The sequence below is a fragment of the Miniopterus schreibersii genome (genome assembly GCF_964146895.1).
Source record: "Miniopterus schreibersii genome assembly, chromosome: 5".
NCBI classification, from domain to species: domain Eukaryota; kingdom Metazoa; phylum Chordata; class Mammalia; order Chiroptera; family Miniopteridae; genus Miniopterus; species Miniopterus schreibersii.
The window spans coordinates 45,123,851-45,139,541 of NC_138106.1; the positions used below are offsets into that span (position 1 = coordinate 45,123,851).

A 15,691-nucleotide genomic window follows, 5' to 3' on the forward strand; every position below is an offset into this window, starting at 1 on the left:
ATGTTCTGTCTCACTTCTCTCCCACTGTTAAGAAAAATGCTTTCTTTTTCATAGAAATTAAATACTGTTGGCTGGAGCGTTGTCCCATACACCAAAAGGTTGTGGGTTTGATTCCTGGTCAGGACACATACCCAGGTTATGGGTTCGATCCCTGGTCAAGGTGCATATGAGGAGGCAACTGATGGATGTTTCTCACATCGATGTTTCTCTCTCCCTTCTCTCTAAATCAATAAAAGCATATCCTCGGATGAGGATTAAAAAAAAAAAAGAAATGAGAACTGAAATGTATTCTTTCTAATAATTTCTAACCTTCTAGAATGTAGTCTGATTTTTTAAAATCTTTTTTTGTTTATTAACAAATATATTGTTGATCCATTTAAAGAAATGTCAGATAAATACTTTAGTTTTTATTATGAAGGAAGACTATTTTAATGCTGCTACTTCTTTTCTAGCTCAGTATACCACACTATAGCAACAGTGTAGAAAGTTATTTTTTATTTAATTTATTTATTATTTTGAGAGTACATTTATTAAAGCTGGGGACAGTGAAACAAGGAAGGGCTTAGGATAGACAAAGCAACAGGAGAGAGCCTAGGTAGAGCTGCTTTGGCTCACTGGAAGTCAGAGAAAGTGCCTTGGAGGCAGGGTCAGGGAATTAGCCTGGGATGAGCTGCCACTGCCCATTGCTCCCCTGGTTGCAAGTCTGGTGGGGACTCTTAGAGTTTAACAAATGCATGCCTGTGGGGAAGAAGAGGGGGAAGGGAAAGGTACAGGCATGCTCCTGAGACGGGGAGAGTGCCAATAGTGTAAAAGTTTAAATAAGTTTTTGTTTTTAAGTTACTCATTCTTAAAGGGAAAATATATTGTTAATTTGCTTGGAAATTCTGTATTCTAAGAACTGAACATAAGAAGGTGTTATTTTTTAACCTTTAACCTCTTTCTGCTATTTCAGGTGCAAGTGAAAGTGTAGGGAAACATATGCTTGAAGCCTGCAATAATAATCTGGAGATGGCAGTCACAATGTTTTTGGATGGTGGTGGAATCGCTGAAGAACCCAGTACCAGTTCAGCAAGTGTCTCCACTGTTAGACCACACACAGAGTATGAATTTATTATTTCTTGTTAGGAGCAACCCCCTGCCTAAATTCAGTAGTTGCATTTTTATCAGGTTAATTCTCTGTATTTGAAAAAAATTATAAGTGGAAAGCTTCTGAAAAAGTGTCAAATAGAAAATTTTACACTTACATGCTTTAAATTCTCTAAAACATTGTCATGTCTATTATTTAATCTTCAAAAGAACCCTGTAGGATGGCATTATTATGGGTTTTACATGTTTTACAGCTGAGGAAGCAGAAGCATAGCCATTTTCCCAAGCTACACAGCAGTTAAGTAGCAGATATGGAAGTAAAGCCCATAAAGTTCAGATTTCCCAATTCTATTTCTTACATTGTCCCAGGAAAGTTTTGAGCTGCCATGAAAATTTTTTGAAAAATAGTTCTAGTCCTTTAAACCTTAAATAGTTACATGTAGTTAATTATTAGAAGCACCTTCAGTATATGGAACTGTACTATATAGAGAATAGTAATAAATGGTAAACAGATTTGGGTTTTTTTGCTCTTTACATTTCATACTAATAGGAGCTTGAAATGAATACCTTTTGGGCAAAATTCCAACAGTTTGGAAAATATTAGAAATGAATGTTACTCAAAGGAAAACCATTGATTTTTTTTTTAAACAAAATTTAAAGGATTCTTAAATAATACGTAAATACTTATAGTCCTTTATAACTCATTGTTTATAACATGAGGTTCAAAGTAGAGGAATCCCCTTAAATAGGGATAGACAGAAGACGAAGATTTTATTTTTACTAAATTAGACACAGATTTAAGAGGCCAAATAACATTCAGGACATTCTTGCCTCTTTTTATTGATATAGTTCCACATTTTAGAATAATACTGTTTCCACATGAAGCATGAACTTTAGAGATCATTATTAATATCTTGTAAAGTTTTTTCTCTCCCAATGTTGGTCATATATTTCAGGTGTGATATCCCATTCTCTCTCAACATAGCGTGTAAATCAATATGAAAACATTTATTTTACAGAAACTTGAGTAACAGTTATTCACAGCAGATTTGGGAAAACATCTGTCCTCACTATATAAAACATGTTTTCTTAATTGTGTTTAAAAATAGTGTTGATAAATTAATGTCTTTCCCTATTGAATTACAGTATAATTTGACTTAGATTATCTGTTTTGTTAATTGGTTCACATTTGATAGTGGCTCCTAATTCCTAAACTATAATTTTCATTCTTTATAGTTTAACTTTTTCTGTTCCATTTTTCCATCTTGTTAGGTAGTTAACAGTCTTGGAACAGATACCCTCAAATATGTAGTAATCATGTCTTTCTGTGTAGCCACTACAGCTGATTGAGATACTTATATTTAATAGTGAGGTATGTCAGTAATGGAAAGATTTAGGTAAAAGATATCTTTTAAATTATTAGTTTTCTTAAGATAATGACCTGTTTTTCTTAGATGAAAGAAGATTAATAGAGCTTCCTCTTACACATTGTTCCTTCAGATTATTGAAATTCTGTCTGTAAGTGGTGACAGATATCTAGTAGGAAAGAGTAATTATTTAGGATAATTATAAAGGATAATTTTGAATTATCCTTTATTCTTTAGTTATTTGGTTTATTGTATATTTCTTTGTCTAGTTATTTGATTACAGGATGTTAGTTCTTGTTGACAAATGAATGTTCATACTTTATTTCATAAAGTATGTTTAGATTTTCTACTCTTAGATACCAAAAAACAGGGCCTCCAGTTCAGTTATTACTATTAGAAATGCCTGAATGAAAAACACAGGGCCTAACTTAACATTAATTATAAGCAGAAAATAATAAATTTGGAACTTACTATTTGCTATGAACATTAATCAGAATGTAATATTTGAGTTAAAACTATAAAATAAATTGATATTTAAAGGAACATACACCATTTTTACAGTATATCTAAATGAGTATTTTTTTTTTACTGGAAGAGATGGATTATTAGTAAACCCTCTAGAAGTAAACTTTGAAGAGTTTACAGGCTTTTATAAGATAAGTAATTACTTTTTCTGTTCTGTATGTAGTAGGGTCTATTTATAAATAATCCAGGGTAATACCTATGTTGGCCATCTTCATAACTAGTATAAAATTCACTGCATATTTGTTTAAGCTTATTTTACTATATCTGTGTAATTTAATTATTTATTTGATGTGGTAGTAATAGTGCTTTTATTAAGCCAATATTTTTAATTAATTTTTTGCCTTTTTTTTTTTTTTTTAATTCCCTCTCTTTTTTTGGAAAGAATTTAGGTTAGAGAACTTGAGAGGAAAGGGGTAAACACTTTTTATATTTGTTTGTTCTCTTTCTTTGTAAATCATTTGAGATATCTGTGCCATGTACTTTATTCCAATTAGTCTCTATATGGAAACTATCTAACAAGCATTCATCACTGTGGTTCCTAAAAGTCACTAAGACTGGTATTCATTTTACTTTTTAGTTTGAATATTTCACAGTAGTTACAGAGAAAACAGGTAACAAAAAAACAGTTTTCATGTTGATATTTTCCCACTTTTTTTTAATAGAGAAGAAGTTCGTGCCCCTATTCCTCAAAAGCAGGAAATATTGGTGGAACCAGAACCTTTGTTTGGTGGTAAGTTCCTCTTTTTTCCTTAGCTTCATTTGACGTTGCTGTTGTCTCTAGGATTTTAATGAAGCTATCAAAAGATGTGAAGGCTTGCTCAGATTGTTACTTCAAGTATAGAGTCAGTTCTTATCTTGTAATTGTGTATTTTCAGGAAACTTGCACAACTGATCTTTCCAAGGAGTGAACCAGTGTAAAAAGTTATATTTGTTGCAGAAGGCCAAGGGAGGGAAATTAGCAAAAAGAACTCCTGCCTTCTAATGGAAACCAGTTAATCATTAAAGATTCCAGCTATTTTTATGTTCTGTATACCTACCTGACTGTCATCATCTTGCTGTATTGATATGCCTTACTTTCACTCTTTCTTAATTTCTAGACATGCTATTCCTATTTTGAACAAAGGAGAAGAAAGTGATACCTAATCCGTGTAAAAAAATGTGGTATCAATATGGGTGCATAGAGAAGATGATAAAAAATAAGATGTTTAATCAGATTTAAAGAAAATTTATAGTTTTAGTTTCATAAACACTTATTTACTTTTTGTGAGCCAACTATTTTAGCATTACCAGGTATATTAAAAAATAGAAGATAAAGTAATCTAGTTGGGCAGACAAATGCATAGAAATGTATATTGTACATATTGAGAACAGTAATGCAGAGAAATAAGCTTATGAAAAGTTTATAGGTAAACTAGACTAAAGGAGAGCAAATAAGTTGTAAGACAAGGATGAAGAAAAGTATATAAACCATATCTTTTTTTAAAATTGAATTTATTGGGGTGACATTGATTAATAAAACTATGTAGGTTTCAGGGGTACAATTCTATAATACATCATCTGTATATTGTATTCTGTGTTCACCACCCCAAGTCAAGTCTCTTTCCATCACCATTTATTCTCCCTTTACTCTCTCCTACCTCCCCTCAACCCCCTTTCCCTTTGGTAATCACCATACTGTTGCCCATCTATGAGGTTTTTTTACTTAATCCCTTCACCTTTCTCTCCCAGCCCCCCCCACAGTTGTCAGTCTGTTCTCAGTATCAATTACTGTTTCTATTTTGTTTGTTAGTTTTATATAAACCATATCTTTTTTTAAAATATATGTTTTTTATTGATTTTAGAGAGGAAAGGAGAGGGAGAGAGAGAAACATCGATTGATCGGTTGCCTCCTGCACATCTCCCATTGGGGATCCAGCCAGGAACTTGGGCATGTGCCCTGACTGGGAATCTGTCAGGCAACCTTTTGGTGCATGGGGCAATGCCAGCCAACTGAGCCACACTGGCCAGGGCCATATTTGATTTGAAAAAGCACCTTAATTGAGAGTTTTTTTTAAAGATTGATCTTTAATTTTAGTTTTGGAGGTTACTATAGCAAGAAATAAAAGAATATACAGTTTAGATTCAGAAATAGAGATGGAAGGAAGAAAACTATAAGATCTCAATATTGAGGAATAATATGTGCTTTCTATATTGTTCAATTCAGCCAGTCATTGTGTTGTTAATATACTTACTTTTCACTCTTTCTTAATTTCCACTGTGAAGTAATAAAGCAAGTAATAATTTTAAAATGTATATAAATGTTATGAATCGATTTTTAGAGCCAAGGAGTAATACACTTGGAAGCTTTGTCTTTTCTTTTTTTAAAGAAATATATTTTATTGATTTTAGAAAGAAGAAGGGAGAGGGAGAGAGAGATAGAAACATCAATTATGAGAGTCATGCCTCCTGCATGCCCCCTACTGAGGATGGAGCCCACAACCCAGCTATGTGCCCTGACCGGGAATCAAACCTTGACCCCCTGGTTCATAGGTAGACTCTCAACCACTAAGCCATGCTGGCTGGGCTATTTTTTCTTAATTGCAAGGAAGAAGGCAAGATCTTTGAGTGGAGAAAGACTACAGGAAATACATTCTGTGCTGTTTTACTGTTGAACAGAGGCAGAAGAGTTCCCATTTGAAATCTCACTTTCCTCCTTTTACTTCTGGTTTGATATACATTAGGAGGAGGATGAGAATGACTTGTACAGTTAGGAATCACTCTGAATTATCATTATTGGACCTTATTATAACTTAAGAAAGGTCTTTGGAGAATTATTTCTTTTTAGGACAATATTAATTTAAAGTGTGATTCTTAAAGTGTGGTCAGCAATTCCTGAAACCCTTTCGGGGGGGTCTGTAAGATGAAAACTATTTTCATAATAATACTAAGAAATTATTTGCCTTTTTTATTGTGTTGATATTTGGACTGATGGTTCAAAAGTAATGAACTGATGGTTCAAAAGTAATGGGTCAGATTGCTGCATCTTAATTGAATCAGGACAGTGGTACCAAACTGTACTACTACTCATTGAAATCTTCACTGCCATACACTTGCAGTTTTAAAAAAAGGCAATTTTATTCAATAATATTCTTGATGAAGTGATAAAAATTAATTTTATTAAATCTTGGCCCTTGAATACATGTTTTCAAACTATTCTGTTTGATGAAATAGGATGTGTGCACAAAGCACTTCTGCATATTGAAGTACCGTGGTTTTAAGGAAAGGTTCTTGTACAGTTGTTTGAGTTATAAGCTAAACTAGCTGCTTTTTTCATGGAATATTATTTTTACTTGATGGATTGCTGACAAACTGTAGTTTTTTGTTGTTGTTAATCCTCACCTGAGGATATTTTTTCCATTGATTTTTAGGGGGGGAGGGAGAGAAACATTGATGTGAGAGAGACACATCCATTGGTTGCCTCCCACACCCACCCTGACTGGGATCAAACCTGCAACCCCGGTGTGTGTGCTTGACAGGGAATCAAATCTGCGACTCTTTGGTGTGGGGGCCAGTGCTCTAACCACTGAGCCACAACAACCAGGGCAAACTGTAGTTATTTTAAAATTTATTCAATTTCCTTTTAATTTTATTTTTCAATTACAGTTTACATTCAGTATTATTTTATATTAGTTTCAAGTGAATAGTGGTTAGATAATCATATACTTTACAAAGTGTTCCCTCCAATATTTCCAGTACCCACCTGGCACCACATACATAGTTATTACAATATTATTGACTATAAACTCTATGCTGGACTTGATGTCTCCATGACTATTTTATAACTACCAATTTGTACTTCTTAATCCCTTCACCTTTTCACCCAGTCCCCCAAACCCCCTCCCCTCTGACATCCATCAGTCTTTTCTCTGTGTCTGTGAGTCTGTTTTAGTTTTGTTTGTTGCTTTATTTTCTTTAGATTCCACATATAAGTAAAATCATATGGTATTTGTCTTTCTCTGAACTGACTTATTTCACTTAGCATAATACCTCTAGGTCCATCCATGCTTTCTCAGCTGGTAAGATTTTATTCTTGCCCGGCCAGGTGTGGCTCAGCGGTTGAGCGTTGACCTAGGATCCAGGCGATTGGGGTTCGATTCCCGGTCAGGGCACATGCCCAGGTTGCGGGCTCGATCCCCAGTCGGGTGTGCAGGAGGCAGCCGATCAATGACACTCTCATCATTGATGTCTCTATCTTTCTCTCTCCTTTTTCCTTCCTCTCTCTGAAATCGATAAAGATATATTTAAAAAAAAAAAAAAAGATTTTATTTTTTTTATGGCCAAGTAGTATTCCATTGTACACACACCCCTGCAGCTTTTTTATTTACTCATCTATATCTTGGCTATTGTAAATAGCTCTGCATTGAACATGGGGGTGCATATAGTCTTTTTTTTTTTTAAATATGTTTTTATTGATTTTTAGAGAGGGAGGAAGGGAGAGAGAAAGAGAAAAACATCAATGTGAGAGGAGAGCATCAATTGACTGCCACCAGGGATCGAGCCGATAACCTGGGCATGTACCCTGACTGGGAACTGAACCAGCAACCTTTTGGTGCACGGGACAGTGCCCAGTGAACTGAGCCACACCAGCCAGGGCAACATTTTTATTTTTTTGAGGAGCCTCCATACTGTTTTCCATATTGGTTGTACCAATCTGCATTTCCACCAACAGTGCATGAGTTCCCTTTTCTCCACATCCTCGCCAATACTTGGTGTTTGTGGATTTATTGATGATAGCCATTCTTACAAGTGTGAGGTGACATCTCATTATGGTTTCAATTTGCATTTCTCTGATGATTAGTGACATTGAACATCTTTTCACATGTCTATGGGTCATCTGTATGTCCTCTTTGGAGAAGTATCTGTTCATGTCCTCTGCCCATTTTTTGATTGGATTGTTTGTTGTGTTTTTGGTGTTGGGTTGTATGAGTCCTTTATAAATTTTGGATATTAACTCCTTATCAAATGTACCATTGGCAAATATCTTCTCCCATTCAGTAGGTCGTCTTTTTGTTTTCATGGTTTTCTTTGCTGTGTAAAACCTATTTAGTTTGATATAGTCCCATTTATTTTTTTCCTTTGGACAGACTATGGTTATTTAGATTTAGGCATTTGGCAGACATTTTTTTTAAAAATATGAACAAAGCTCGTTATTGCTTCCAGGCAAACAACTGATGATATTTGTTACCAGTGATTTTTTTTTTTTTAAAAGCTTTCAGGTAGAAGTTGGAATTTTAGAAAGTTTATATCCATGACTGTGAGCTTAGTAGTGCTTCACTACTTAAAGACTTTCTGATGAGATTATTGGTGACATTAACAGATGGTGATTTTTAAAATATTGTATAATGAAATGGTTAATATTTGAAATGTTTGCATAACTCAGTGAACAAATATTTTCAAAAGATCAATGCATCATATTACAAAAATTGTGCATAGGTAAAAAATCTATTCATATTGTAAGGTGGATTGCATATGTATAGAGAGAGATTACATATCTATTACTGTGTAACAAATTGCTCCAAAATTTAGTATTCTGAAAAAAACAAACATTTGTTATTTCTCAGTTTCTGTGGGTCATGAATCCAGGTGTGGCTTAGCCAGGTGCCTTTGATTAGGGTCTCTCACAAGGGTGTAATCAAGGTATGAGCCAGGGCTACAGTCATCTCATAGCTTGAATAGAGGAGGATATCTCTTTCTGAGCCCACTCATGTGGCTGTTGGTTGGTTGGAGACATCTGGTCCCTGCCACAGAGCATATGAGTGCCATAGAGGGTATCCCAAGATAGAAGCCACCATTCCTTTTTTCTTCTTCTTTTTTAAAAAAAATATATCTTTATTGATTTTGGAGAGAGGAAGAGAGAGGCAGAGAGATAGAAACATCAATGATGAGAGAGTCGTCATTGATCGGTTGCCTCCTGTACGCCCCTAACTGGGGATTGAGCCCGCAACCTGGGCATGTGCCCTGACCAGGAATTGAACCACGATCTAGATCCTAGGTCGATGTTCAAGCACTGAGTCGCACCCAGCTGGGCTATCTTTTTAAATCTAATATTGGAAGTGACATACCATCTAATCCTATCACCTCTGCCTTATTCTGTTCGATACTGCCCATACTCAGGATATTCACACACTGGCTATGAATATCAGGAGATAGAGGTAATTGGGGGCAATCTTAGAGACTGCCTACCCCATAGGCCTATGGATTTTAATGGAGCAGAGTGTGAAAAGTTCATTGATGAGATTTCAGATTCCACATTGCAACTAATCTTTAAGAAACTACCACTGGTTGAATTTTGGTGTAGTATCAGAAGAGAATATTCACAATTTTTTAAACACTATTAAAATATTCCTTTTTACAACTACATGTCTATGCATGGTTGAATTTTAATTATATACTTTAAAGGAATAGCTGCAGATTGCAGAATAGAATGCAGAAGCACATCCGAAAATCTAGATATCTTCTCTTAAGTCAGTTATTAACAGATTTGTGAAAATGTGTCACTCTTCTCACTAAATTTTTTTCTCCACCTGTCCCACTCTCTCTAACTGTGAAGCTCCTTACAGCTCTTTTAGCTCTTTGTAGGTTTTTAGCCTCAGTGACTACCACCCCTATGATGTAGCAGCAAAGTGAGAGTACAGAGGACTGATGTTTACTTTATAGCAGATGGTCTGGAAGAGTCAGGAAACCATATACTGAAGAGACAGGCAGGAGTAATGATGGTTCTAGGGCTAGAGGTGTTGTGGCCTGGGGAGAGTTTCTTGGTTAGACTTAGGATAAATAATGAGGAAAAAGATGGGAGCAGGTTATGAGCCCAAGAAGTAAAAGGGTTTGGGTAGAAGGCTAGCAATAAGAGGAACTAGTGAGAACTAGGAGATCAAGTGCCTGATAGAGAAGGGCTAAATTGGGGGGGGAGGGGGGAGGGAGAAAGAGACTGGGAGAGGGAGGGAGGGAGGAAGAGAGAGAGACATATGTAGAATATTGACTGGCCTGCCTTTGGCAATTTAAAAGTAGAAGAAAACCAACTTCATGTACTACCTCCCCAATAGTAGGATGCTGTTTTAGGTTGTTATTCTGTCTTAAGATACTCTTACTTCTTTAATTATGGTTAAAAAGTATCCAATAATGAGTTTTAAGAAGGCATTCTTGAAAGACTATATTATTCCTGCTAGAAACATACACATTTGACATAGGACCTCTTGATCAAAAATAGTTTCAAGATTGAAAAGAATAACATTCCTCGATTCTTTATGAAGGAAAGGAGGGTGGGAAAAATAATGCAGTATTTAAATTTTTAAAAATTCAATTTAAATAAATGTAATACAACTAAAATTAAATTTAGAAATTCAATACAAAACTAAAACGTGAAAGTTTCTTTTTTTTAACGAAATCCATTTGCTAGAGATATTGTACTTTTTAAATATAAATACTCATATATGTATGTGCATAAGTGATATGCAGCCAGATTATGCTTTAAAGGAAAATGAGAGTTTTTATGTGTGGTTCTGCATTTTTGTTTGTTTATTTATTTATTTATTTATTTATTTATTTATTTTTGAATAGTTCTTGGATAGAAAGAATTATCCTATGTAATAGCAAACACAGGCTGTTGGGAAAGAAGCCTTGACATGGGGTGGGGAACTTTTATACTTTCTAATTTTGCTACTAGTCATCATTAATTAACATGGAACATTGTTCTGATTACATGTTCGCCAGGAATGTATAAGCCAACAATGACTATTATCCATATTGAGAGAGTCATTAAATGTCCTTATTTATTGTAATTATATAAATGATCTGGCAAATTTTTTTAGGTTTGAGAACACATACATATAGGAAGATAACATTTTGACTATTGCTTTTTAGATTTCACCTGTAGAAGGATCGGATAATAGACACTGTACAGGGGTATAAGAAGACCTTGGTTCTATTAACTTTTCTGTTACTAAACCATTGTGTAAATGTGGAAAAAATTTTTCTTCCAAAATTAAAAATTTTTTTTGGTATTTATAATTTTACATGTATATCCATTTACTAATGAGTAGTTTTCAAATATTATGGTTTAGAATTTAGTTACTCAAGTGTTATACCAAAGAATAGTCAGATCCCTTAGCCGAGCTATTTTCAACCTTTTTCATCTCATGGCACACATAAACTGATCATTAAAATTCTTCGGCACACCAAAAAATATATTTTTTGCCAATCTGATAAAAAAAATAGGTATAGTTTTGATTCACATCGAATGGCTGTTGTTGTGTTGGCTGTTGTCATATTTTTTATTTGACAATCTAAGGGAAAAGAGGTCAGTGCCCCTGACTAAACAGTCAGGTAGTGCATGTTTTAAAAATTCTTGTGGCACACTGGTTGAAAATCAGTCTTAGTCTAACCTGAATTGGATATTGGCAACATTTGTAGCTTCATCTCCATGGGGAGTCATCCTTAAAATCTTCTTTCTTCCTATCTTTTACACAGGTTGGTCAAGTCTCTTTAACTGGACCTTAATTTTCTCATTTGTAAAACAAAATTGTTGGGCTGAAGATGGTTGAGCTAATTATATATGAATGACTTGAAGGTTTTTAAAACACTTCATTTTTTGAAGGAGGGCACCATTATGAATCTATGAGTGTTTTAAAACATACTTATAGATAAGGAAGCTTTTAGAATTGTTTTAAAATTAATGTTTAAATTTTTGTGTCAATTCTATTTTTCCCCCTAAAGCTCCTAAAAGACGGCGGCCTGCACGTTCAATATTTGATGGTTTCCGGGATTTTCAAACTGAAACTAGTAGGTATCTATGGATCAGTTTATCCTCCCTCTGTCTGTCTGCTTGTCTCTCTCCCCTTGTCTTCCTCTCCTTTCCTTTCCCCTCTCTCTCCCACATATAAAACCACAAGGTAGAAAAGTGCCCATACACTCCCCTACAGGTCAGGATCTTAGTTTTATTTATATCCTTTTTCTTAAAAAGAAAAAGATGATTAATATGAGTTCTAATTACTTTGAGGAGTCACCTTATTTTAAAAGTAAAAGTATGAATTCAGTCTGTGATTGTTATTAATTCCTCCAGAGCAGAATTGTTCTAAATTTTAACCTAGTCAGTGATGGGAGAATAATAAGAGAGGTGGAGATAATGTAAAAATTAGGCAATTTACAAACTTAATGAGCTTTTGAATGAGCACTTAAATACTGACTATAATAAAATAAAAAGCTCATTACCTTCAAGATCTGTCAATTAAAGTAATGACCACAATGAAAACGGTTATTGTAGGGGAATTGAAAAATAGAAGAAAAAGCCACACCACCCAAAGCAGCCAGTATTAACATTTTGGTTACAGTTGTTTAGAATAGGTTTATATCTTTCTGTGGAATAAGTTAGAATGAGAATCTTGACCTTACACTTTTAGAGGAATTACTACTGATTTAGCAATGGAATTCTAAAAAGGACAGTTATGCTTAGAGAATATGTAAGAAACTCTTGGACCATGTTTGATTTTATAGTTGACTTATAATAAGCTCACTGAGGCACAAATAGGTCTTGTAATTTTGGAGAGTGTTGAAGGGGAACCCAAACTGACTCAGGTCATCCAGGGAATCCTGTGCCCTGCCAGGAGAAGGTGATAGCAATGGTCATTCTTGCCTATTGCCAGAAACTTTAAAGATTGGGAATATAGCTAGAAACTACAGATAAATTAGGATCACTTTTAGAACTAGATAAATGGAGTTGACAGTTTTCTTCAATGCTAAAGTTAATTTTGAATATATGAAGGGAATATTTTGATTATGTGACTGTAATATATATTGCTGCTTTTATCCTTACCTTTGGGTAGAAAGCCACCACTGAGACTTAAGACTACCTCCCCACCTTTCTTTGTATTATTTTCAGAATCAGCATTTAATATTTGCGTTTGAGGTCAAGCACATTGTTCAGTAGTTCTTGCAATTGATAACATGTTTTTTATACTGTGAGATTTATGCTTTTTATTTATGGTTAGTTGAAACTTTCACATCCTCCTGTGTTTCAGTTCGGCAAGAACAGGAATTAAGAAATGGAGGAGCCATAGATAAGAAACTAACTACCCTTGCAGATCTGTTCCGGCCACCCATTGATTTGATGCATAAAGGCAGCTTCGAAACAGTAAGTAGTTGGAAATTCTAAGCCTTAGCTATGAATTCTTTTGCATTTTCAATGCCATTTTTTTTCTTTTTAAGAGAGAAAAAGTTTTCAACATACCGTATAGAGAATTGGCATCTTAATAAGTACGATATGGATTATACCTAAAAGGTTACATAAACTTATATTTGTACCAGCAGTATATAAGATTGCTTGATAAAATCATTTTATTAGCCTGTGTGGTATCATTTTAGATAGTTCTTTTTTAAATATTACTTTTTAAAATCTTACTCTTATGCCATTTTGATAGTTCTTTTTAAAATCTTTTTCAAAAGCTTATATATCTTTGATTACTACTGAGAATAGTGTGCATGTGTTTGTTGGCTATTTGTGGTTTGTAGGTATCTTTGCCCACTTTCCTAGGGGGTTCCTAGTGTATTTTAAAAGAATTATCTCTAGTTGCAGAATACATTTTCACTCACTTCTTGGCTTTAACTTGGCTAATACCAAAGAAAAACTTTTCAGAGCAGATTTATTTGATTATCTGCTAAATTATAAGCTTAATAAGGGCAGGGGGACTGTACTTCTTTTTCTTTTTTTGTAAACCTTGGGACCCGGTCTCTAGAATTTAATAGGACCTAGTATTGTTAAATGACTGAGTTTAGTTAGGATTTTAACTGTTCTGTTGAGGTGTTCAAATAGCTTGTGACTAGCTTATTAATGCTCTTTTGCATTAGAATGGCATTTGCATAAATGTAAATCACTTAAATTTCAGGTAAAGTCTTATCTGTTAGGATAAAGTAAGCCAAACAATAACCACAAAAATGATGTTAGTAGCTACAGCTACATATTTGAAAGTGAATTATGATGGTTTTAAAAAATGTTCTTTCCTTCGCATGCTCTTATACTAGCCTAAATGAAGTATTTAGGGTAAGAAATTTAACCATAAGCTTGTTCTTCAGTTTTAATTTTCTGAATTGTAAAAACTGAAAGTGTTTGGATACATGTAACAGAAAATCCAAATGATGGTGATTTGACCAAACAAGGGTTTCTTTTTGTCATGTAAAGAAATCTAGAGTTGAGGGAGTCTTCGGTGTTTATTTATCAGCTCAAAGATGTCAGGTTAGATGCCTCCTCAGTTTTCTTCATCTTTCCCTCATGATCTTAACATGGCAGCCACCTATCCTTTCTAGTGTTCCAGGTGCTTATTTGCCTATCCTTTCTAATGTTCTGGCGATAATACAGCTATTGAGAGAGAAAAGCAGCAATGTGAAAGACAAAAATGATCTGAGTTTGTTCTGACATGTTTTCCTTTTCATTAGCTTTTGAGTTGCTCTAGGGCTTAATGAAATAACTCTGAGCTTGATTTAATATGGTCACTTTGGGCTCATGAAATGCAGTTATTCTGATGCTTGTTCATTGAGGGAAAATGTGAATCTTTTTTGAAATTGTCATCTGAAGTTTGATTCATTTTTTAAAGTTATATGACCTTTTTTTCTTTATTTCATGACCTGTATTGTTTGCAATAATCTATTTATGTTTTCAGTAATACTCAACTTTATCATTTATGAGTCTTTACATTACATTAACACTCCCAGAAAACGTAGGCATTTCATTATAACTAATGATATATCCATTAATTTTATATAAATTAGGGAGGTAATATGCAAAATTAAGTCACTGACGTTTAGAGAGGTGAATGTTAAAAATTATAAGGACCCTCTTTGGTTGCTCAGGCAGGGCCCAAATGTAACTAGAGGTAGACCATATTTGAGGGTTTTGAAGAGACTGATTAATTTACTTGTTCATTTAATATTTATCGAGGCCTCCTTTTGTAAGGCCTTGTTCTAGGTGATAGGGATTATATTTGTTGGGCTAAAGATATTACTGCATGTGGGATAGACCAGGAAGAAAACAAATAGTTTAAACAAAATAGAAGTCCAGGTGATTAGGATCATTCTACTCTATGAAGTTACTAGCAGTGTAGTGTCTTTGTCTTTTTCTTCTATATCCTAGGTCTTGTATGCCTTTGTCCATATGATTCCAGGTGGCTTACCATCGTGTTTCCTTTCTAGCCAGAATGAAGGAGGGAGGGGGTTGAGAAGGGTATACCTTTTCCTTTTAAAGGCACAGCCAAGAAGTTGAACACATCACTTCTGCTCACATCCCATTGACCAGAACTTGGCAATATGGTTACACCTAGCTGCAAGGGACACTAGGAAATCCAGGTGCTTAGAAAAAAATGGATATTTGGTAACTATAAGCAGTTTCTGCCACAGGTAGATAATGATAAACAAATTACACAAAGTTCTTGCCATCAAAGCGTTTATAATCAATAGGGAGAAACAGACTATAAACAAATAAAAAACAAATGTGTGTCTATATATATATATCTGTATATAACATTTAGTATGTATATATGTCAAGTATGTTCGATGTGTGTGTCTAGAGAGATAGGGTGTTATTTTAGGTTACAATATATAGGGGGAGAAAATAAAATAGAATAAGGGAAGGAGAGAGGGCAATTTTTTGTTTGGAGCCACTAAGGTGCATGTGTACTTAAAAACAAAAG

The 15,691-nt window shown here is 34.4% G+C and overlaps 1 protein-coding gene across 1 annotated transcript in view; it reads left to right on the top strand.

Moving 5' to 3' along the window:
- The window catches only part of UBXN7 (UBX domain protein 7), a 50,005-nt gene that overhangs the window by 15,952 nt on the left and 18,362 nt on the right, over nucleotides 1-15,691 (top strand). Inside the window, exons 2-5 of the mRNA XM_081139024.1 lie at nucleotides 953-1,100; nucleotides 3,641-3,708; nucleotides 11,730-11,795; nucleotides 13,031-13,143. Of these exons, the coding sequence (XP_080995150.1) occupies nucleotides 953-1,100; nucleotides 3,641-3,708; nucleotides 11,730-11,795; nucleotides 13,031-13,143 (395 nt within the window). The remainder of the gene's footprint in view (nucleotides 1-952; nucleotides 1,101-3,640; nucleotides 3,709-11,729; nucleotides 11,796-13,030; nucleotides 13,144-15,691) is intronic.